The 23,989-nt window shown below is 36.0% G+C and overlaps 1 protein-coding gene across 1 annotated transcript in view; it reads right to left on the reverse strand.

Annotated features, from left to right (window-relative positions):
* Positions 1-4,750: 4,750 nt before the first annotated feature.
* Positions 4,751-23,989, reverse strand: part of LOC142337565 (sister chromatid cohesion protein PDS5 homolog A-like) — a 73,751-nt gene continuing 54,512 nt past the window's right edge. Inside the window, exons 5-9 of the mRNA XM_075386890.1 lie at positions 20,515-20,722; positions 19,856-20,089; positions 10,399-10,758; positions 7,955-10,093; positions 4,751-6,166 (exon numbers count right to left, since the gene is read on the reverse strand). Coding sequence (XP_075243005.1) covers positions 4,988-6,166; positions 7,955-10,093; positions 10,399-10,758; positions 19,856-20,089; positions 20,515-20,722 — 4,120 coding nt within the window. The 3' untranslated portion in view covers positions 4,751-4,987. The remainder of the gene's footprint in view (positions 6,167-7,954; positions 10,094-10,398; positions 10,759-19,855; positions 20,090-20,514; positions 20,723-23,989) is intronic.

Below are 23,989 nucleotides of genomic sequence, written 5' to 3' on the forward strand. Positions count from 1 at the left end.
CACGCCGCAACCACTCGCTTTTTTGCTCCGCTTCCTGTTTCGGCGTGTCCAAAATCACTTCTCCAATTTGACTACAAAAATCACGGAAAATATCCGCAGATCTTGAAAAAGACAGCGCCCCAATACAATTCAAACTCCTTGAATTGTGAAAAACAGCAGGATAAGTCATGAATTATAAACCAGACAATTTATTTATTGTTGAACTCAATATCAACACTTTTCCAGCAACATCAAACTTTGACAGGCAACAAGTACAAAACTAAACGCGCAAACAATAAAAAAATTCAGTATAAATAAACATAGCCGGCAGATTGCGGGAAAATATCCGCGATAGACGCTTGTGGTCATTCCATGGAATTGAAACGACTAAAGAAATAAGATAGACAGATTGACTACCAGTCCTGTAATATACCGCTAGACTTTTTGTTTTAGATTCGGACTGTCAATTTTATGAGACATAACGCTCAATGAGAAAGCCCTAAAAGAGCTTTTTCAAAATTAATATTCGAAATCAAAAACTCAAGACTCTAATACTCAAGAATTAGGGCATATACGTTTGGCACTAGTTAGATGCACATCATTGATCTCGTAAATGTTCAAAAAACTTAAAGTTCATTAAGTGAGTTCAGAAGTCAATTTTTTGAGGTAAGTCACGCAACTGACCTAAAAACAGAACAAACATCACGCACACAAATTTTACCTGGAAAGCAGTCGAAGTAACTGAAATTGGAAAAGTCAATGGTCGCAAGAATTATCGATTGAGACGACGAATTAAAAAAACAGCATGACAAGTCCTGACGTACAATTCAAAGAATTTTCATCGCCTACAAAAGACTAGACCTAGAACGGACTATGAGTGAATTGGGAAAACCATTTCCAAAAAAAAACTGGGAAAAAATTTAAAAAAACAAAATCAAAATTAACATGCCGCATTTGAACCAAAAACCACTAGCGAGAAAAGTAAATTTGGTTCGAACAAAAAACTAGGCCTAGAATGAACGGTGAATGGATCGGTAAATTGCCGCATGCGAACAGAAAATTGCCGCATGCGAGAAAACGAATTTTTGTTCAAAAACCCTTTCTCTCACTCTATTTTAAAATTAGAGTAAAAAATTTCACAACGCAAAACCACTCGCTTTTGGCCCACTTCCTGTTTCGGCGTGACCAAAATCACTATTCCAATTTGACTTCAAAAATCATGAAAATGTGTGCCAAGACCTTAAAAAAATAGCCGCCATCGCTTCGCCGCTATTAATCAATCACAACTATTGAAACTATACGTCTTTGGGATGCGTTATACAACGCCCTTAGCTTACGATACGTCCATGCAACAACATTGCGGAAATGAATGAGAGACAAAGAAAAAAAGGTCAACCAAAATGAGGAGTCTGGCAAAAATCAGAACTGTTTTGAAAACCAGTGGCGTCTAAGTAAGAACATAAATGCTTACTAAATTCTTTGACCAGATGAAACCATGAAAATTTTGAAGTCAGAAGCCGCTTAACTGCCCAACATAGGCGCACTAGAAGGCCAATGAGAACTGTTATAACGCCACAAGCAAAATACATATGTCAACATAATAAAACAACCGATTTGTGAGTCAAGCTATTAAGTATATGGCTATATAATGGCTTATGCTCATTAGCACCCAATGAGACCTGCCACAAATGAGACGAGCAGATAAAAGAAAATGAAGAAAATCGTGTTTAACTGCAAAATCATGAAGAATTCGTTACAATCTTGGAAAACAGTCAAAGTTTAATTCGTATCATAGAAACGTATATCTTTAAACAGAAAAGATTCATTAAAATCATTTATGCCTCATTAGTGATCTAGAAGACCTGTGCTTAATGAGACCATTTTTTAATTCACTTATTACTGATTCGCAGGCAATGGCCCTGCCATGAATGGCACTAAATAATGCGAGAACAAAATGAACAAACTGGAAACCCAGAAAATCGCCAATATTTTTTGAAAGCTTAAAGTCATAAAAAAATTAGCTATGAACTCAAAAAAATTATTAGACTCCCCAATGCAATATTAGCAACCGATGACACCTCTCCTTGATAAGAGTAAGCGACAAGACAACAGAAATATCAAATCGGGCAAAAATCAATAACTCACTTAATATTTCGACACCAAATGTGTCAACGTCCGGAAGAGCGTTAGCTGCCCATTGAGGGATTCAGTCAACCACAATAAGGCACGATTGGAATTTATTTCTAAAATTTTATTAGCACTCCGGCAGAGAATAATCATTGAAATCAAATCAAAAGGCCACACGTGCAAAAAAAATCACCTCACAAACCGAACATTTGCTAAAACATCAATTTCTTGCGTTCATCGATTTTAACGTTGATTTTAACGTTGGTTTGAAACAAAAGACGCTTTCAATCGACTAACTTTCTGCTCCCTTTACCACTCCAGCGTGATTAAAATCAACGCTCTAATTTGAATTCTCATTGACTCCAAAAAGTCGAAAAAATGGAACATCTTAAAGACAGCGCACCAATACAATCCAAGTTTTTTGTGACTAAATTATAAACGTTGAGAAGCTGACAGCGGCTAATAACAGCTTCGCCGACATTCGTAAACCCTTCAATTAATTACTCTATGGTCGATGTTGGGCGCAGAATTTCATATAAAAACACAGTTAGCGTTTCGAAAAGTTCTAGTCAAAACATTAAATAAAACCACTGATAAAACTTTGAGCAACTATACCAAAAAAACGTTACAAAAATTTACGTCAGATTATTAAGTTTCTACACCGCTTTACTTGACGGACGTGCATTTACATTGCTAATACTGGAGGAACTGTCAGAAGATCTGTTTTTAAAGCAAATCTGTTTTTGCGGACTAAGCAACAATTTTCTACTCCTAACCCTCCAGAAATTACTATTTGTTATATTCATGTTTCTACATTGAATCTCCGTAATTAGATATCAAAACACATTCAAAATCCTTAATTATTAATTTATTACATACTAATCTAAAATTTAGAAACAAATCTTGTGAGATCCAAGAAAGGCTGATCAAAAGTTTTTCTGTACTGTTCAAATTGTTAACCATTGTGCAACTATTAGGACTATACACCTTGGTCCTAAAACAAAAGTGTAAACTACCGAGAATGGTCCGAATATTAAGTACAAGAAAAACATAAGCCGAATAATGTCGGATTAATTGCTCTCCAACGACAGGATGGGGATTTATTTTAAGGCTGTAGCTTAGAAATGTTTTTGGGTGCAAAAACTGACCTAATAGGGGTTCGTACAGCAGTCTGATATCTTAACCACTCAGCTACAATGGCTTTGATCTTCAACCACTCAGAATTGCTTTTATATTAGCAACAAACAGTGAGAGCAAATAAGATCACTAGAAATGAAGAAGCGTGAATAAGTCACTTGAGAAGTCACCGAATGTTCTAGATTAAAAGAGCAAAAACGGTCAAGTGAGAATTTTTAATCAAAAAGAATAACACGTTTACAATAACTGCTATAAACTTCGTTTGAGAGCAATTAATCATCTGAATGAGACAACCGAAACATAAAATATAACGTGACCAACTAACGCCGGACGAATTGCTCCCAAAACTGTCGAAAGGCTGCCTTTGGTAGTTGCTAGCATAAGCATAGGGGGCTCGTTTCACTGGATGTGTTGGGGCAAGAAACTTGCGTGGGAGAGAAGTTAGAGTACTAACTCAATCTAAAATGATCTTCATCATCTTAAACAGAACTTCCAACGGGACCCAATGCTCTTCAGCTTTCCACGTTTATCTCGCTGATAAGTCAAATGGTTAAGACGAAAAACTAGTCAAGCAAATAAAATGCTTTAAAAAGACTAACATAGCCGACTACCGTCGTGCGAATAGCTCTCAAACGATGGGTGAGCAGTTAAATTTGGTATAAGCCAGCATGCGCTTAAGAAGGCTAGCATTAGCGTGGGGATTTTAAGCGGGATCGGGGTATTGAGGTCGTCAATTTGCGTTAATCGCATACTTAGAGACGAGTAAGGTGCAGGCCTCTAAGACAGCTGCTCGGAGACTTATTGCCCTTTGGGCTTTATCCCGTTTTCAGGACGAGAAGTTAAAAGCGTGGGACAAAAATGGGTCAAGCAAAAAATCGACCAAAGGATTTAAAAAAGACCACATGCCTAATGTAATTACACCAAAGTGCGTGTGGGACCACAAATAAAAATGGCTCAAATAATTGCTACTTTATTTGAGAGCAATTAATAAGTTGATGGAAGTCTTAAAGATTTAACTACACAAGATTTAAACACAAACACAAACCCAGCCATATAACACATTCAAAAGTTCATTTTATATGTGTCGTTGAGGTATTTTTTACAGTCAAAATTTAGCTGTTTGAGGAAAATTGCAACAATTAAAGTTTTCTATTGAGATTTGTTGACCTCCAAACTTCTCCATAATTATGAGCTCAATTTAGAGCGGATAATTTATGCATTAGCGACAAAGGACTTAGGCGAAAACAATATAATTTTGGAGATATATATATATATATATATATATATATATTCAAAAACGGATTCTAAGCTTTCAGGACGAACCTAAGAACTTCTGCGGGACAACTTCGAAGCAAACGGTTGTTTTCGTAAAATTAAAAAAAAATGAAATAAACAAGTCGCAATTCTAATTAAGTTGCGAGAGAGGCTGTGGATTCTTTCACACGTTACGCACTAAATTATCCAAGTAATTTCAACGTCAGAGCGCATCTTAACCTCAAAAAATAAATGGCATTGGAAAATTCAAATTACACATTGAATCAAAATAAAAACAAGAAGGCACTCAAAGTAGTACAACTTGCACGCATTTTCTAACGTGATGAGGAAAATAACACGTATAAACATAGAAACATTGGAAACAAAAATACACTTCACTAACAAATATAAAAAGAGGGAGTAGCTTACCACTAGGAGAGAGTATTATGCAATCTAGTTTGAAAACATTATTGACACGATGATTCAACACTTATTGTACAACTGATCTAATCCTGTTCCTCGTTCTATTTGATGGAGTCCCCTCATCGAGACTAGAACCTGGCGACACGACCGTGCTAGACCCCTGTGACACCGATCCAGTTTTAACAGGCGTTTTCCTGTTTCTTGGGGTTTTTCGACTAGCAGGAGTTTCAGACTTCTTTTGAGAATTGCTCTGAGATGTCGTTTCGGATTCATTGTCATCCGATTCCAAAACAGTTGCGCGAGTTCTTCGCTTTGGAGTTGGTGCCTCCGCTTCAGGCGTCTTCTTAATTCGATTTTTCTCAGTTCTCTTGTTACTAGAATCTTCTTTTGTATTCGGTTCAACTTCTACAATCGCATCTTTATAGGGAGCTGCTTTTCGACTTCGATTCGGTTTTTTGTCTTCTTGACTTTTAGTCGGAAGATTTTTACTTTCCTCAGCTTGCCCGCTTTTTGCTCTGCCAGTTTTTGATGATCCAAAAAGATCTGAAATAGTCGATTGGCGTTTATCAGGAGAAAGGCTGTTCTTCTTCTCTTGTTTAAGTAAATTTTGTTTATCAGATTTCAAACTTTGCGTCATTTTGTTTTGTGGAGTTGGCGATTTAGCACTTCCTTGCCTCTCTTTTCCCTTTGCAACAATTTCGGCGGACCTTTGCGCAATTTTTGCGTCCCATGGCTGCGCATTGCGCGGTATCTTAGCCGGGGTTCTCGAACTGACGGGAGATGCTTTTGGCTTCCTGGCTGGAGTCGAATTATAGACCTCGCTTTTTGCAGGACTAGCATCACTTTCTGACGTTTTATCGTCGGCATAATTTACCACTTTCTCCACCAGTACATTGGCATTATTGCTCTCTGCTTTTCTATTTCGTGTTCTTGTGCTGTATACTTTTTTTGCACTCGGCGACTCATTGTTTTCAGCATCATCGGTTTTAGTTTTTCGCTTTCGGCTGATATTGGCCTTGAAATCGGGGGATCCGGGGTCATTTTCACTGCTGGAAGCACCGCCACTTTCCTCAGTTGAGGACAGATTGTATCGTTTCTTAGCTTGTCTTTGTGACCTTGGAGCAACAAAGGAGGTCATGACGTGGTCACTGATTTTAGTCTGTTTGCTTTTGGAACCTTTCACTTCTGACTCCTCGCTTACTGTATCGGGATTAGATGTCTGATCGTCTTTTTGTAGTTGTTTTGACTAAAACAATATACTCAATGAACATATGCCTTACGAAAACTCGTGAAAAATGAAAACGTATGTAAATGCATTAGCGAAACGTGAATCATTTCTTGAAGAAAAATCCTTGAAATTAGTGCTCTAGGTCAACTTTAGGGTTTCTTTTTATCTGCAACAAAAACAGGGTCTCAGTAAAAATTAGAGAACTAGTTTTGTAGGTACAAAAAGATTAGTGTACCGGGCAGAGTTGAGACGAAGCGAAGCCGAGTTGAAACGAAGCCCGGCTCTAATCAGTGGGGCATCAAAAGTAGTTTTCTAAATGTTTTAGATCACCTTTATACATAGGCGAAACTGTTTGACTTCAAAAAAACAGCTTTTCCGACAATTAATATCAAAAATTCACTTTCTCCTATATACTGTTTCTAATCCTTAAAATTGGTAAGTCGAAGAACAGTAGTATATTACATACACACTTCGATATTGATATTTATTTTTCAACGCTCAAAAATCACAATTCTACGTGGCGGTTGAATTGGACGGTCTTACGCTCAATGCGAATATTTTTCTGTAAGCTGAATATATGTACAGAAACAGGTCAGATGTCATGCGTGACAAACAGAGGTCAGCTACCAGGGATTCTTTATCCTGAAAGGCAGAAGTTAGTTAGCACCCCCTGTTTTCAGTGAAAATTCAATTTATGAGGCAAAATTACTCCCAATTAAAATCACATTTTGAAAACAATTTTTACACCACTAGTCCCCTACACTAGCCCTCTCACCCATCTATGAAATTCATATAAAACGCAACGTTTACTTACCAGAAATCCCGATAAAAAGTTGATGAACTCCATCCAAGCTTCACAGTAAAAAGAAAGTTGTCACAAGATGTGAGATGTTTTCAGGTTTGTTCACCTATGTCTAAGTTTGCACGTGTGTTAAAAGAGAGAGAGAGAAGATGTGAATAAATTGTGATCCTAAGAAAACTGTTTTTAACTGAAAATTGGATGCAGTTCATCAATTTTACATTGGGATTTCAGGTTAGTGAACGACGTGCTTTATCTGAATTTACTAGGCACACGAGAGGACTAGTTTAGGGTATCAATGATGTAAAAATTGTTTCAAAAGGGGATTTTAATTGGGAGCAACATTGCTTTAAAAATAAATTTTCACTTTGTGAAAACGTGGGGTGATACATACTGAACGCCAAAAGTAAGTTAGTACCTCCTATTTTCACGAAGTAGAAATTCAATATTTGAGACAATATTACTGCAACTAAATCACATTTTGGATACAATTTTTGCACCACTGATCCCCTAAACTAGTCCTCTCTCCTACTATGAAAATCAGATAAACAGCAACGCTTCTTTACCAGAAAGTGGGTAAAGCAACTTTACCCAGTATAAAATTGATGACTTTGATCGAAATTTCACAGTAAGAAAAGTTGTCAGATCGGACATGTTTTCATATTTCATCTTTGCACTTGTGTTAAACATTAGAGAGAGAAAAGATGTGAATAACTTGTGATCTTGTGACACCTTTCTTACTGTGAAACTTGGATGGAGTTCATCAACTTTACATTGGAGTTTCTGGAAAGTGAACGTTTCATTTTATCTGAATTTCATAAGTAGAGGAGCGGACTAGTGCAGTGGATAAATAGTTTAAATACTGTTTTGCAAATTTGATAAGAAAGTATTATTGCGCCAAAAATTGAATTTTTACTTCGTAAACTTAAGGGAGTACTAATTTACTTTTGTAGTTAGGTATAATTGCTACAAATTTCGCTTAAGAGCAATTAAGTTTTTAAATTTACCTTCTGTGGTTTCTTCTTTGCCTTTTCCGCTTGAGAAACATCCAAAGTCATTTTTGGTTTCTCCGTCAGTGCATTGGGAATATACAGCTTCCTGTTCATGTCTTTCACTGATTCGTCCGTCTTGTACAAGCGAGCAGGAATTGCCAAACTCAACTCAGTCACTGCAATCGAATCGAAAGTCTTCACACGTGCGTTCAACATTGTCAGAGCAAGGTCACATATAGCGTAGAGTTTCTCATTACTCTCTTGGTCTATATCATCAACAGTTGCATCTTTGCACATTTTCAGATTATCAAGCATAAACTTGTGATAAGTGTAAGAAAATTCGTCCAGTTCATACATGAGTATGTTCATGACAAACCACAAACAGTCTTTCAACGCTTTCAGGACTTCCACATTCTTCAGTGAATCAAACTCATGAAAATGTGCCAGCAAATGGACAACATGCAGCATAACATTGTCAACATTTGAGAATATAGCTTGACGTTTTTGTTTCGGATCTGCAGCAGTGCTATCGCTCGATTTAAACAATTTGCTATTCTTCACCAAATGCTTGCGTTTGATCAAATTTTTCCTTAAGTAGACTCGAAATTTTTCTTTGAGATCTGAACTCGGCTCTCTCCCGCAAAAGGCAAAGGGAGCTAGAAATTTAAGCTGCAAACGTTGTGAACTGCAATGGCGATCAAGTTTCGCTGCAAAAGCTGATCTAACTTCTTGACAAGGGTCCAACATAACAGACGAAACAACGTGGAACTGTTCTTCAGTCATAATATTGGCGTAAGTTTTAACAGCATTCAGTTTGAGGATCATTTTAGCAGCTGTTAGGCGAATCATAGAGCACTCTTTTTCTGCATCGTTAGCTGAAGTTTCGTTGTTATCCGACCTTTCCGCAAATGACCCACCGTTTATAATTCCAGTCGACAGCATTTTCAAAGTAGATTCTACAAGTCTCAAATTAGCTCCGTTAAGGCCTATTAACCAACGTGTAATCATTTTCAAGCCGTAGACTTTGGCTGTGATGAATCGATCTTGATCATCCTCTTTCAAGTCACAAATATCAAAACTAATCAATTGCTTTGTTACAAAATCAGAGATAAACTTCTGCAAATCACCGTGTAACTCCTGCGCTCCAACAAACGCTAGTTGTGTTGCAGCTCCCAAAATACCCAATAAATTATAACTAGCCAGAGACATTTTACTGGTGAGCTGTTTGAACAATTTTGCCAACATGGAAGACCTCTCCTCGCTTTCCGTAACTATAGCCCAGCTCAGTACCACAGAGTACTTGCACAACTTAGGGTCATTTGAGTGGGCTAATATAGAATTGACGGACTCGAGTAAATTATTTTTAACAGCCTCAAAACCATCCAAATCCTTTTTATCATTATCATTTGTTGCGTCTGGATTCTTCATTTTTTCCTGAACAGAGTTCGTAAGTAAAATGACACAACGCATGATCAACTTTATCACGTCGTAACTGACGGAAACTTTTCGCTGTATCACAAATTTAAGTAAATTCGAAAACTGGCAAACACAATGGGATGAACAAAACAAATCTGGATAACAAAGAAACAAAAACTCGCACATGCCAAGAGCTCTCAGTTTTTTATCGTCCGAGGAGCTAATGGCCACTAGTGAATCTTGAGTGTCAAAAACAGATCTCAAATCATTCTCTTTGAACTTATTCTGAGGTATTTCTTCCCAGCTGTAATAATTATTGTTCAAAACACTCTGCTCTGGCCGCGCAAGAAACGCGCAGATCTTTGATATCAACTCTTTGCCCAATTCCGAATCAAAACCTCGCTTCTTCAAAGCTCCATTCTTCAGCAATGCTTGAAATATCTGGCAGCTTTGCTCATCAATTTCGCAAAACACTTCCAAAAACTTCAAACATGATACAGTTGTTTCTTCACTCGGGTCTGCAAACACTTTTGAGAAAAGAAGGTCCTCCACGAACACCTTTTCATCATTACCGGCCGAGTAGTAATTAGCGAGCAGCTTAGGAGCGACCCAAGACAGTTTGACCCTTGGTCCACTTTGAGACCACAAACTGGTGGGGGAGAGGGATTTCTCGGAAGAAGAGAAACAATGTTGGTACCAATTGGCTCCTGCTGTCATTGCCGCTTTTCTCACCGACCACTGAAAAAAACACCCATACTAGTCAAAACCAATCTATTTTGAACATTATCTAAATCGCCAACTCAATCAACAAGTCTTGTCTCAGAGAGCTTCACGACATCGCTTGGCTCTGAGAGTTCTGAAAGACGTTTAAAATAGGCGCTGGTTCTAAGCTAGATAAGAGGTGGATGATTAATACGGTGACAGAACGGTAACATAGGAAACAGCACTTCACTCTCGATCAAGCAGTTTAGCTAATGCATACATAGATACTAAATTACTAATTTATTAGAAAACACAGTTGTCTCAAAATTTCAAACACTCACATTAGTATCCCGCGTTCTGTCTTTCACAGCAGCAAGCAACTCCAAATTCACCCAGGAGAAGTTAACGAAGCCCACAACTTCGATTGTTTTGATTGTCTCTTTACGAATATCCGTACTCGTATCTCGCGATAATTTGGTCAACATTGCACATACATCACTTCCTACATCGTCAAAGTGCTTCTCGAGTATTTTGGGCACAGCCTTTAGAAATTTCAGTCTCACTTCTGCACTTGCATCGCGGCCACGTGACAAAAATGCAGACCACAGATTGTTATTGTCCAGATATAGCTGGCTGTTCTCATGTCCAAACATTTTCCCCAGACACTCGACAGCCAAAACTCGGTCATCCGTTTCCAAACTCTAAACCATTAAAACACCCTACGTAAAAAATGATGGCCGTGTCACGAAAATATCGATGTTCACAACAAAGAATATAAAAACTTCTCCGGCCCATTACCTTCTCCCATTAACTTCTCCGGAAGTTAATGGAGTCAACATGAAAGATTTAGAAAATAATGATTTGGAAAAGAAATCAGACGGGACAGAGGTGAAGAGGAGCATTCGAGAATTAGACTGCTTGGTAATCGAGGAACAGAAAGTTAGCCAAAAATTCAAATTTCGCAAAATTAAAGGAAAACAAAAGAGCTCATAAGGTGTTGAAATTTACAATAACTGAACGCATAATTTCTCGTCTCTAGCTGAACAACTGTTCTCCTCTCAATGTATCTATCAGGAAGACAAAACTTACTTCACAAAATAAAACAGATACAGCAGATTGCCGAAAAATAGCCGCCGTTGATTCCCATAACCCCCAATGGGATTGAAAAAACAGAAAACGAACATTGATTTTGAACAAAAGCAGTTTTAAAGTACGATAATTTTATTTCGTAGTTAGACATACTCCTGTTCCGAAAAATAGCCGCCGTTGATTCCCATAACCCCCAATGGGATTGAAAAAACAGAAAACGAACATTGATTTTGAACAAAAGCAGTTTCAAAGTACGATAATTTTATTTCATTTCGTAGTTAGACATACTCCTGTTCCTTAATGAGAGAATACAGGGGCTAGTATTAATACCAATAAACAATAGAGATGGCAATTAAGACTCACACGAACAAAACTTATATAGCTGGTATCTAAAATTGGGCTTTATCCCGTTTCGATTTTTGATTTCATTTTCTTTTATAAAAAAAAGAAACACTTAATTACCAAAAACCGCATTAGATAATCGTAATAGTCAAATTAGTGTAAATTAGTGAAATTAGAAAAAGTAGTGTAAATTAACTAAGAAGTATACAATATAACAACAAATTCTTATCAATGTACAAAGAAAAGTAAAATAATTATTTCGTTCTTTTTGCGAATCGAATGTCGTTCCAAGGAATCTGACCATGTATTAGATTTCTTGTGTCCCTCAAAAATTCACGAAAAGTTTTTGTAGCATTTTTTTAAATGTACTTCGATTCGCCGAAGCTTAGGTTTAGCCAAAGTTTGATCTTGACAAATAACGCTTTTTCAGGCCAAATTACAGTTAACCGTATAATGTATACATCACTTCAGCGCTCATGACAATAGTATATTCCAAGTGAGTTTATTTTCTGTTTTTGTTCAAAATTAGAAATTGTTTTGTATAATAAGCAGCTGTACTTCAGCATATTTGTTATTGGTAAGATCGAAAATTTCATTTTCAAATCTATGGATATGTCATATTTTTCATTGTTAAAACAAGATTTGAAAGCCCAGTTCAATTGAAGTTCGAGAGAAGCAAGTAATTTTTTATCAAAAATTGACAGAACTACGACTGAGTATTACAGAGGACTTAATACATCTATAACTTTTTTCAATTTCTTAAGAACACAGTCTCTTAAAAAATATAAGGTCTTATTCCCAGCGCCGCTTTGATAAATAGCATTTTTACATGTTCTTGATAGTTAAGTTTACCGTCAAGAATAACTCCCAGATATTTTACATGCTGCTTTTTCCAAAGTTTCCGGTTATTTACCTGTAGATCAAATTGCTTCTTTTGCCCATTACCACATTTGAAAGCAAGTATTTCAGTTTTGTTCTGTTACTTTGAAAATTATTATAATTAAAGTATTCAAATAAATTTCATATTGCTGATTCGATGGACTTTTACATTTATCAACGTCTTCGTTTTCAAATTTATCAACATGTTCGTTGATAAATGCAAAAACATCTTTATTGTAAAAACATTTATCATCGTCTTCAATGATTTATGACCCTGGTCGTTTTAGATTGCTTTGCTGTGCAACTGCTGTTAAAAATAGTTTCAGCAGAAAGCGCAAAAAATCAAATCAGCCGAGAGAAGTCAAAAAGATATCACGCAAAGTATCGGAAAAACTTCAAAAAGGTAAAGCAAAATATATCTGGATTCGACGAATTAAAAAAACATAACAAGACATTTTCTGGCATATTTCAAAAAAATTCTATTGACCAAACAGAAGACTAGACCTATAAAGGACAGTAAAAAGATCGGCAAAACCAATCAGAAAAAAAATCTCACAAAAACTTAAAAAACTAAAATCAAAGTCAGATTGTCGCATATTCAAAAACCACAATTAAAAAAACCACACCGCAGAACCACTTGCATTTTCGATCCATTTCCTCTTTCGGCGTAGCCAAAATCAATTTTATAATTTAATTTGACTTCAAAAATCAAAAATGTTTTGTTTGAACAGATTTTTTAACAGCCATAAAAACTCTGGAATTGACTCGAAGTAAAATTTAGCATTCGTCCAAGCAAACCGTCAACTGATGAAACTAATAACTTCATTACACCACTCAATTTCAACCAAAAAACGGAGGAAAGAAATCAGAAGTACATTAAAATAAAATCTTTGAAGCCTTCATAAGTTGCCATTCCAGAAACATTGTTGATAACAGACTCTCTGGCATGACTTAATTGTTTCCAACAGTTGAATATCAAAATATGGGAAAACAATGAACTATACATCTCGAAAAGAAAAACTGAGCAAAAAGAATAGATTTGAAGGACAAAATCTAAAACATAACCGTCTAAGTTTCGGAAGAATTGCTCTCGTACAACTAGTGGGAGCTCTAATCATTTGCAGCCTATTTAGGTCTGGGGGAGGGAGAGGGGAGCCTAAATGGGAATGGGATTAAGAAGTTCAATAGTGAGCTTCAAATAACCACATTAGAGGTTAATATATAGCACTGCACTGTTGGGATTTAGAGTGCAAATGGCACCAGTTTCGCCCCACTTTTCATTTGACTTTGAGTATTAAATTGCCGCCAAATGAGTTCAGCTGCTTGGCTCTAGTTTAGATCACGCATCAACTTCAGATAACGCAAAACGCAGAAAGTCAAGGGCTTAAAAGTCACCGAAAAGTCAAAACGGTCAAACAAAAAAAAATTTGCATAAAAAAGACACACACGTTTACAATAAATGCTTCTCTACGAGAGCAATTAAAAACCTGTTACAGTTTAAAATATTCTCTAAAAATTGAGAAGTACTAATAACTGTTTTCAACAAACCTTAAGAAACAGTTCCTACCTATTCATTGAGTACTCACACGACACTCAAATGCACAGGAAAACACAAACCATCAGCAAGAACTACAAAACTGCCAAATTGATCATTTGTTAATAGACGTGCCCTAAAAACTTAAATTGTTTTTACTTAAAAACAAAAAGATACAATTTGAATCCATTTAAACAGCAAAAAGATCACAAACAGAAAAACATAGCTGGCAGATTGCTAGAAAATAGCCGCAATAGCTTCGTAGATCTGCAGTCTAAAAAAACAGCAAAAAAGACAGACCAAAAAATTCGTCTTTTCATTGAAGGCTGATATCTTATATTTTGATTGAAAATCTGTATAAGTTTTTGCTGCCTCTATTAGCTGCTCTCTAATAACATTCATTTAAAGTGACACACACCCTTTTGACCTTATCTTTTTGAATTAAAGAAAATAAGTCATTTTCAAAGTGAGGAAGTCATTTTTGAGAGTGAGGTAAGTAAAGTGTGACCAAAAATTTAATCACGCGAATGAACTCACTCCACTAAGAACGAAAAATAACGTCACGCACACACTTCAGTTGAAATTGCATGAACGAATGAACAAAAAGCAGATTTGAAGTGGTTGTTACGTCATATGGTCGTAACAAAAATCTTGACGAAATAAAAAAAAACAAGAGAAGGCCAATAAAAGCCCCAGCTATCGCTGTGCGGCTATTAAAAATATTCTGAAAGCCAGAAAAATTGGAAAGGCAAAAATAATTTCAACAGAAAAAATTAAGACAAGAATTGATAACATTTTGCCTATTTTGTTCAACTAATACAATAAAACTTAAATTGACAATCAAAAGGCCGCGAAATCCAACAAAAACCAAATTTTAACAAAATAGTGTAAATGTACCCCAGACACTTAAAACATGCTATCGAGCACAAAACCCCTAAAAAAGCGCTTAAAATGGCGAAACCACAGAAATTGCTCACGATTGCAGAAACGCGCAAACGTTCAATTACAGGATTAAAACAAAAAAACCACTTCTAAAAGCCGCACGTTATCAAAAAAATTCACTCGCTTAACGAAAAATTTTTTCACGCCTACTTTTCTCAAAAAGGCAGCATGAATAAGACTGCATTAAATTGCTTTTCAGTTCTTTCAGCCTTGACACTAATTTTTCACGTGCAGCATTGACTTTTACATCCTGTTTTAAATACACTCCAAATACTATTGATAAACAAAGACGCTCCACCAATACTCCTCTTCGAGTAGTAAAAAAGACAACGCCCCAATACGATTCAAATTCTTTGAATTGTAAAAACAGGAGCGCAATAATAGCCGGCTGAGATGAGGGCGGCTAACATCACCCTGTGGGATTAAATCAAGGGAAATCGGCAGCTTCGGTGAAATCGGCACTTCCGATACTAGTACGGCACTAGCAGCTGCTCCACGACCAATGTCATCAGGCTTGACCAGTGCATCCGTTTTATTTCAAATTGCCCAGACAAAAAAAATTAAAATTAAAAAACGATTAAAAAAGACAATGACCCAAATATTGGCAGCTAACTTTGTTTGAGAGCAATTAAAAAAAACAAAACCTGGCAATGACGACCCTCCGCGACGACTATTAGGGGCTCGACTCATTTGAAGATCATAACAACCGAGTGTTGCAGCTGGTATTGGCTTTCCTAATAGGCTTCAAAAGTCAGCTTATTTAAGCAAATATTTAAGACTTAAGCCGAAAAACTGCGACCAATTTTTGGTGCACTCTTTATTTAACTCTTAGTATCAAACTGTCGCCTCTTGAGCCCAGCTGCTTAAAATTATGAGAATGCAATCTAGATACCTTGAAAGGAACCAAGCGCGATCAAGGTCACTCGAAAGGTCAAAACTGGCAGGCACAAAAATTTGCATTAAAAACAAACGACTACAATATAACTACCAACTGCCAGAACTTTACTATGGTCTCTAATACAAATGAAAACTGCTACGGCAAAAACTGATAAAACGTGAAAACTGTAAGAAATAAAAGGTGTCACCAAAAAATGGAAAGCAAATAGCATTAAACGAAATGAATTAAATGAAATGCAAATAGTAGGCAGATTCTCAGAAAACAGCGGTGAAAACTTTGTAGATCTACAGTCTCAAAAATAATAATAAAAAAGACCGAAAAAATTCTTATTAATCGCAGAAATGTTAAATTTTGATTAAACATATAAATAAAATATTACTGCTCCCTTTAGCTGCTCTCAAAAAAACCTTCAGTTAAAGTAACATAAATTTAGTTGACATTATCTCCTGTCAATTACAGTAAGCAAAGCTCAGAGTGAGGAAGTTAATTTTGAGAAAGGAATAAGTCACATGTGACCAAAAATTTAATCACGACAATGAACAAAAAATCGCTCCGCCAAGAGTGAAAAATAATATCAAGCAAGCAATTGAGGCAAAATTGAAAGCATGAAGAAAAAGAATATTCGAAGTAATTGTGACGTCATATGGTCGAAACAAAAGTTGAGGACGAAAAAAAACGTAGCAGTAAGAATTCCGAAACCGACTCGAACCATCGGATCCTCCAAAACTAAATTACCGAATTCATACGTTGTCTGAAAACAATTATGCGTTGTCTCTACCTAGTTAACTAAAAAATTGTTCAAAACTTTCAGCTCAAGTCTTAACGAGAGAAGTTCAGCATCAACAACATCGATGCCAGCGAACATAAAACAGTTACGATGACATTCAGAAATCATAGACAAAAGCCGCAAAATTTAAATCTTCAAACTTTGAGAAAAACTCACTGAAAATTTGAAGCCGCAAAAATTTGTATTAATAATATCTGGAAATGTTGAAAAAAGACGGAATAGGTGCGAAATAGACTTACCTGCCGTATAATTCAGATAAAAACTAGATAAAAGTTGAAGAAATTACCGACGCCGCTCGAGAAACTATGCTAAAAATTATTCATCGAATCATTAATAAGGTTTGTGAATATTCACTCCGCAGAAGCCTTTTTATTAGGACTTTATTACACAAATGAGTTCCTCTGACCTCAAACTAATTTGAACTAAACTTATCTTTTGAAGTGCAGAAGTAAATTGAAGTATGTCAGGTATGATCAAAATCTAATCATGCAAAAGATCTCAATAGCATTTAATAGAGAGAGAAAAAAATGACGTCACGTGCGCAAACGCCGTTAATGAGAGGAAGACGTCAATCAGAAAATTTTGTTTCAATCAAAAAACTTTACCATTGCTGCGTGAACAAATTTAAAACGAAAACCAGTGTCAGACCAAACAAAAACCACAAACACTGTAAGAGCCTCGCAGCTGAAAAAAAACGACAAGGTAAAGAAACTTTCGTTTTTGGGTCGCAGCATTTCAAGAAAGTTAATAAATAATTCTCGTTTTGGAGATAAAATGAATACCTTAAACTGAATTCATTTTCAAACTACTGCTGAACTTTTCAGGACAGGAAAAAGACAAAGGAAACAGATTAAAACTAAAAGGTGACAAAATGGTTAATACCAAAACCTAACCCATGAAATTTCACAGAAAAGAAATATTAGCCACTTCAGACACCAATATTCGTCAAAATGCTATAATAGCAATTCCAACAAAATATCAGAACTTAACTATGCTAAATTAAGGGAAAAAAGCTAATTTCTTGAATATTTTTCAGACCATAAAGGCAGATCTAATGATACTGTAGTATATGGCAACAACCCAATACAAACAATAATCGAATTATACAAAACACAAAATAAAGTCTTATTGGCCGTATACAGAAAATCTTCTTCTGGTAAATAAAACCAAAATACAAAAAAAAGAAATATGGGACAAATACCGCCGAAATCCTATTAGTTTTGAAAAATTTATAAAAACGAAAACACCTCACCTAAGAAGGAGGCATTCGAGCAGATTGAACAGAACGACTTTGCCATGTACACTGTTTAAAAAAGACAAGTCAAATAACCAAAACAAAGAAATTATTCAAACATAGCTGACAGATTGCGATAAAATAGCCAAAATTGCTTTGTAGATCCGCAGTTTCAAAAAGATAGTGAAAGAAACAATACTAAAAAACTGTTTTTTAGATGCTGAGATGATATATTTTGAATAAGAATCTGTTTAACTTATAGCTGTTTCTGGTAGCTGCCTTCCAATACCTTGAAGCTGTCTTCAATTAGAAAGACAGTCACTCACTTGACCTTATCTCTCTGAATTAAAGTAAAGAAAAGTCAATTTCAGAGTGAGGAAGTCATTTTTGAGTGAGGTAAGTCACGTGTGACCAAAAATTTAATCACGCGAATGAACAAAAACTGACTCTCCACTAAGGCTGAAAAATGACTTCACGCACGTAACTCAGTTAAAATTGCATGAAAGAATGAACAAAAGCAGATTTGAAGTGATTGTGACATCATATTGTCATAAAAGAAATCCTGTTGACGAAATAAAAACATAACCGACTACGTGGGAAGAATTGCTCTCAAGCGACTAGTGTGAGCTCTAATCAATTGTAACCTGCTTCAGTGGGGGAGCCGGAATGGGATTTAAAAATTTACTACGAGCCTTCAAATAAGCTCATTCGAGGTTGTTAATATATACCACTATTAAGATTTAAAGTGAGGAAAAAAATGGCACCAGTTTCGGCGCACTTACCATTTGACTTTTAGTATTAAGTTGACACCAATTGTGTTCAGCTGGTTGAAAATTGTGAATGAGAGAACTTTAGATCACACAAAAAGCAGAAATTCAAAGGCGTAAAAGTCACTCGAAAAGTCAAAAAACGGTGAAACAAAAATTTTGCATTAAAAAAAACGCAGATGTTTACAATAATTAGTTCTCTTCAAGAGCAATTAAAACATAACCGACTAACGTCGGGCGAATTGCTCTCAAACGACCGGCGAGCGGTTGGCTTCGTCAGTAGCTAGCCACGGGGGGGGTGCACTGGGGGCTGATGGGGGGAACACTGGGTTGGGGGGGGGCAACAGCGCCGTGGGGATGGGGGTCAACGGGGGGGGGGGGGGTTCTCAACTTCCCAGAACCGCCCTTCACACCATAAGTATAAGTATAAGTCTCCAAAACAGTTTGAGCTGAAACAGAGCTGAAAGGCTCTAAGAGCACTTAATGCCCGCTGGGCGCTACCTGTTTATCCCGTTTTTGAGGACGAAAAGTCAAAAGCGTCAGACGAAAAATCGGTCAAGCGAAAAATCGCATAAAAAAAAGACCAACAGGACTAATATAATTGCTACAAACTTCGTTTGAGAGCAATTAAAAACCAAGAGAAGGCCAATAATAGTCTCAGCTATCACTTTGCGTCTATTAAAAACAAACCGACTAACCTAGGATAAATTGCTCTCGAGCGACAAGCGGGGCAATTTAAATTAGAGCGGAGCGTAACTCAGAAATGTTTTATGGGTGCAAAAAAAACGAACCCACACAAGTTCTAACAACTTACCTCCAGGTTGGCAGTCTGACATCTTAACCACTCAACTACGATGGTTTTATTTCCTATCTCTCACAATCGCTTTCAGCAAGACTTAATTTCAGAACGAGCAACTTATATCACTCGAAAATGAAGAACTAAAACGTGAAAAAGCCCCTCAAGACAAAGATTCTAGAACAAAAGCACAATTGGTCAAGCAAAATTGTACATAAAAAGAACACACACCTTTACAATAATTGACTAAAACTTCATTCGAGAGCAATCAAAAAGCAAAATAAACAAAAAAAATTTGAGAAAAAACCAAGAGGCCCCAGCTTTCGCTTTGCGGCTATCTAAAATTTCACCTCAAAAACTTTGGAGCTAATATTTTTTCCCAAAAATGAATTTCAGACAGATAAAACTTGAAAATGATACCACACAAATCGCCTAGGATGCTAAGTCGGAAACTGAACGAAGCGGTTAGCAATATTTTTATGAGAAATGTGAAAATAATTATGAAGTGTTGAAGTATGAAATTCGCTCACCTTTAGCTTCATTTCAACTAGTGGCAGCACAGGTGATAACGTAGCAGGTGCTGTAGCATACACTTCGTACATCAGCTCATATATTCTCTGTACTGTCAATGAGTTCTTTTTCCGAGATCCGCCACCATTCACACCAGCACCGTTGCCGCTCTTCGAGGAACTTTTGGGAGTTTTAGAGGGCGTGAAATCATCATCATCTGCTCCGTTCAATGGTGACATGACGTCATTAAAAAACTAAACAAGAACTTCATCAACAAAATTTACAATGAACAAAGGAATTAGTTCATGATATTGGTTTAGTAGTTTTAAAATTTGAAGGCAACATTAGAATTCATAGATACTTCATTTGTAGTTGATGCAATTTTTGGCAATAAGGGAGACCTAAAATCTACTATAGCTAACTAGCGGTCGGTAGTTAACCTGAACTTAGTTACTATAGCGCTTTGAGACTTATTCCTCCTACTTCTCTTTCAGGTACTTGATAGGTGATAGACCTTTTTTGCACCGGAAATTGTACCGTGTTCAATTAAATTAAGAGACACGGAAAACTTTTAAATAGTAATAATGGCTGACTGAAATTGCTACACTGGATATTTACTGATAAACAGGTGTGATACATTAGCTGAGTACAAAGAGAGATCGGTTTGATTTTTTCTTACATTGAGAACGTGAGGTTCAATAGTGTTTGCTGTCAGTCTCAACAGATCGGAGGCGAGAAGGTATGCGGCTGGCATTTGATGTTTGAAGGGAGGCAGAATGTGTTGATAGATCAGCTCTAACAGGTCGTTGTCCATACAATTCGTCTCATTCACCAGCCCACTCATTATGTCCAGCATAAGACTCTGTGCTTTTCCAACATGAGCATCGCTGAAATTGACATTAGGCATCAAAAATAACCATTTAATCATTCAACTTATTTTATTCAGTTACGCTTCTTCTCAACTCCTCTTGATCCAAAATATGGCAGTTTTCTTTATGAAAAAGCGTTATGAATTGCATCGTGTTAAATTTCATCACGTGGAAAAAGAGATCACTTTTCTTCAGGCGAATTAAAAAACATAGCAGGACAAGTCCTGACGTACAATTCAAAGAATTTTCATTGACTAAACAGAAAAACCAGACCTAGAATGGACTAAGAGTGAATTGAGAAAACCATTTTTAAAAAATTCTGATAAAAAATAAGAAAAACAGAAAATCAATGTGAAAATGCCGCATGTGAACAAAAAACCACTAACGAGAAATGAAAATTTAATTCACACAAAAACCTAGGCCTAGAATGAGCTTTGAATGGATTGCGAAAACCATTTAGAAAAAAATCTGATCCAAAAAATCGAAAAAACAGTAAAAATCAGAGTGAAATTGCCGCATGTGAACAAAAAACCACTACCGAGAAACCGAATTTTTGTTCAAACACCATTTTCTCACTCTACTTTAAAATTCACGCCGCAAAACCACTCGCTTTTTCGCTCCATTTCCTGTTTCGGCGTGACCAAAATCACTACTCCAATTTGACTTCAAAAATCATGAAAATGTGTGAACAGATCTTAAAAAAAAAGACAGCGCCCCAATACAATTCAAATTCTTTGAATTGTAAAAAGGAGAGCGCTTAAATAATAGCTGTTGAGAGGCTGACGGCGGCAATGAAAAAGAAAAGAAGAGATGAAAGAAGTGTCAAAAACAGCTCCAAATTGGTGTGCAGTTTCAGTTAGATTCCAAATGTATTTTTAATTCAGCTTCTAAAGTGAAGGCTAATGAGCTTACTGCTAAAGAGTGTAAGCTTACTGCTAATGAGAGCTGGCAACGGCTGTAATGAACTTTGATAACCTAATGCACATTGACTTAAGGGCCGGCTTTATCGGTTTAACCCCTTTCTTTTGATTTTGCTCTTTTGACCTGTGCCATATTCACTAATTCAATGAGTGAAAGAATTCAAAACCCATTCAGGCGAAACAAAAAAAACATAGCCGGCAGATTGCCGGAAAATAGCCGCGATAGACGCTTGTGGCGTTACATGAATTGAAACAACTATAGAAATAAAATAGACAGATCGACCACCAGTCCTTTAATAGACCACTAGACTTTTTGGGTTAGCTTCGGACTGTCATTTTTATGAGACACATAAGCTCTATAAGGAGAAAGACCTAAAAGGGCTTTTCAAAATTAGGACCTTTTCCATTTGTGCCCCCTTAGTTTAGTGGGCGCATATTATTTGCACCCCCCATATGCACGTGCAATATTTGGGGGGGGGGTAAAAACGGAAAAGATCCCAAAATTAATATTCGGAATCAAAAACTCAAGACTCTAATATTCAAGAATTAGGGCATATGTTTGGCACTAATTAGATGCACACTATTGACCTTTATTAAGTAAATGTTCATAAAAATTAAAGTTTCAAAAGTGAGCTCAGAAGTCATTTTTTTGAGTGAGGTAAGTCATTGAAAAAGTCAATTCCAAGAAGTCACGGTAAGACGAAACAAAAATCTGTTAGACGAAGTAAAAAAAACATAGCAGGACAAGTCCTGAAATACAATCCAAAGAATTGAATAAAAAAATTATAAGTACTCTACCTGAGCAGCAGATTAACTGAACAATACCAGCCAAAACACAGACAAAATCATCAAGAAAAATGAGAAACTAAATTAATCAAACAAACTAAACAAAAATATACTCATTGCTAAAACTCTTAAGCATTTAACCCAAAGGCAAAAATTGATCCCTTTAAATATACCTATTTCAAAAATATGTTAAAAATCAATTTTTGTTTCTGAGATCGGTCCAGTGTTATATCTGGAAGACCCGAAAAAATTCATTGCCCCTTGAAGATCGATTAACTTGACAATGACCGAAAATTTTTTTAAAAAATGAAATCAATTGCAAATTTTAAAGAAATGGTGCTAAAAATCGTGATATTAATATCTTCGGAATCATTTCTGTGTCTCTAGAGGCTATTCAGTAACCCAATTCCAAGCCTTAAAAAATTCATTAGCTCAGAGATCGATAGGCAATAGTTTTTAGAAATAATTTCAAATTTCAAAAAATAGAAATTCGTTCTATTAAAATGTTGAAAGCCATTCAATTGCCGAGAGCAAGTAATTAATAACAAGCTATCAAACCCTGGATGAGGTTACCTGGTTACTGATACAAGAAAAATGAAATAAAGACAAATGTTTTGAAAAAACTGGAAAAAATAGCAAATTTTACCAAAAAAATTCTAAAATTCGAGGGGTTAAACTTTTGAAAAAACAAAACAAATCAATTGAAACTAACAACAATGCAGTAACTTTTTATCAGACCTTGAAATAAGTTTTCTGGCACTTGAGAGTGGTCAAATATCAAAAATTGACAAAAACTTTAGGAAACCTCAAAAAAATTGCAGATTTTATCCAAAAAAATTCTAAAGTTCGAGACATTAAAATGTTGAAAACCAATCCCTTTTTCAAAACAATCCAAAGAAAATAAACAGAACCCTATTGTCAAACCTTAAAGGAGATTCCCAGGCCCTTGAAGCTGGAAAAACTCAAAAAATGACAAAAATTTTCAAAAAACTTGAAAAAAATTGAAAAAATTAGTATGATTTTGCGTGTTTGTGTTAGTAGTACCAAATCACATAGCTCATAAAATGGTCATAACGCGTAATTTTGTCTCCCAAAAGGCCTTCATCGACTTTTAAAAACTTCAAACTAAGACTAATCAAACCGAAATTCAAAAAATTACAAAAAAAATGAAAAATTGCACCATTTTGAGCCCAAAAACTCCTAAAAATGACCTTTCAACCTTGAATTAAGGCCATCCCAGCAGCTCCACCACTCTAAGAACTTGAAAGATAACTAAAACCCACTTTGGGCCTCTAATGAAACTAAATGCCCGCTGGGCTTTACCTGTTTATCTCGTTTTGAAAGATCAAAGTCATTGAAAAAATGTCTGAACACATCTTGAAAAAAAAACATAGCAGGACAAGTCCTGAAAGACAATCCAAGAAATTGAATGAAAAACAGACCTAATGTATCTGACCAGCAGATCAATTGAACAATCCCAGCCAAACAGACGAAATCTCGAAAGTAAAAGAATCAAACTAAACAAAAAACAATTATTCCTAAAACTCTTGAAGCTTTTAACCTGAAGGCCATTTATCAC

The sequence above is a fragment of the Convolutriloba macropyga genome, chromosome 4 (assembly GCF_964194025.1).
Source record: "Convolutriloba macropyga chromosome 4, txConMacr16.3, whole genome shotgun sequence".
NCBI classification, from domain to species: Eukaryota; Metazoa; Xenacoelomorpha; order Acoela; family Convolutidae; genus Convolutriloba; species Convolutriloba macropyga.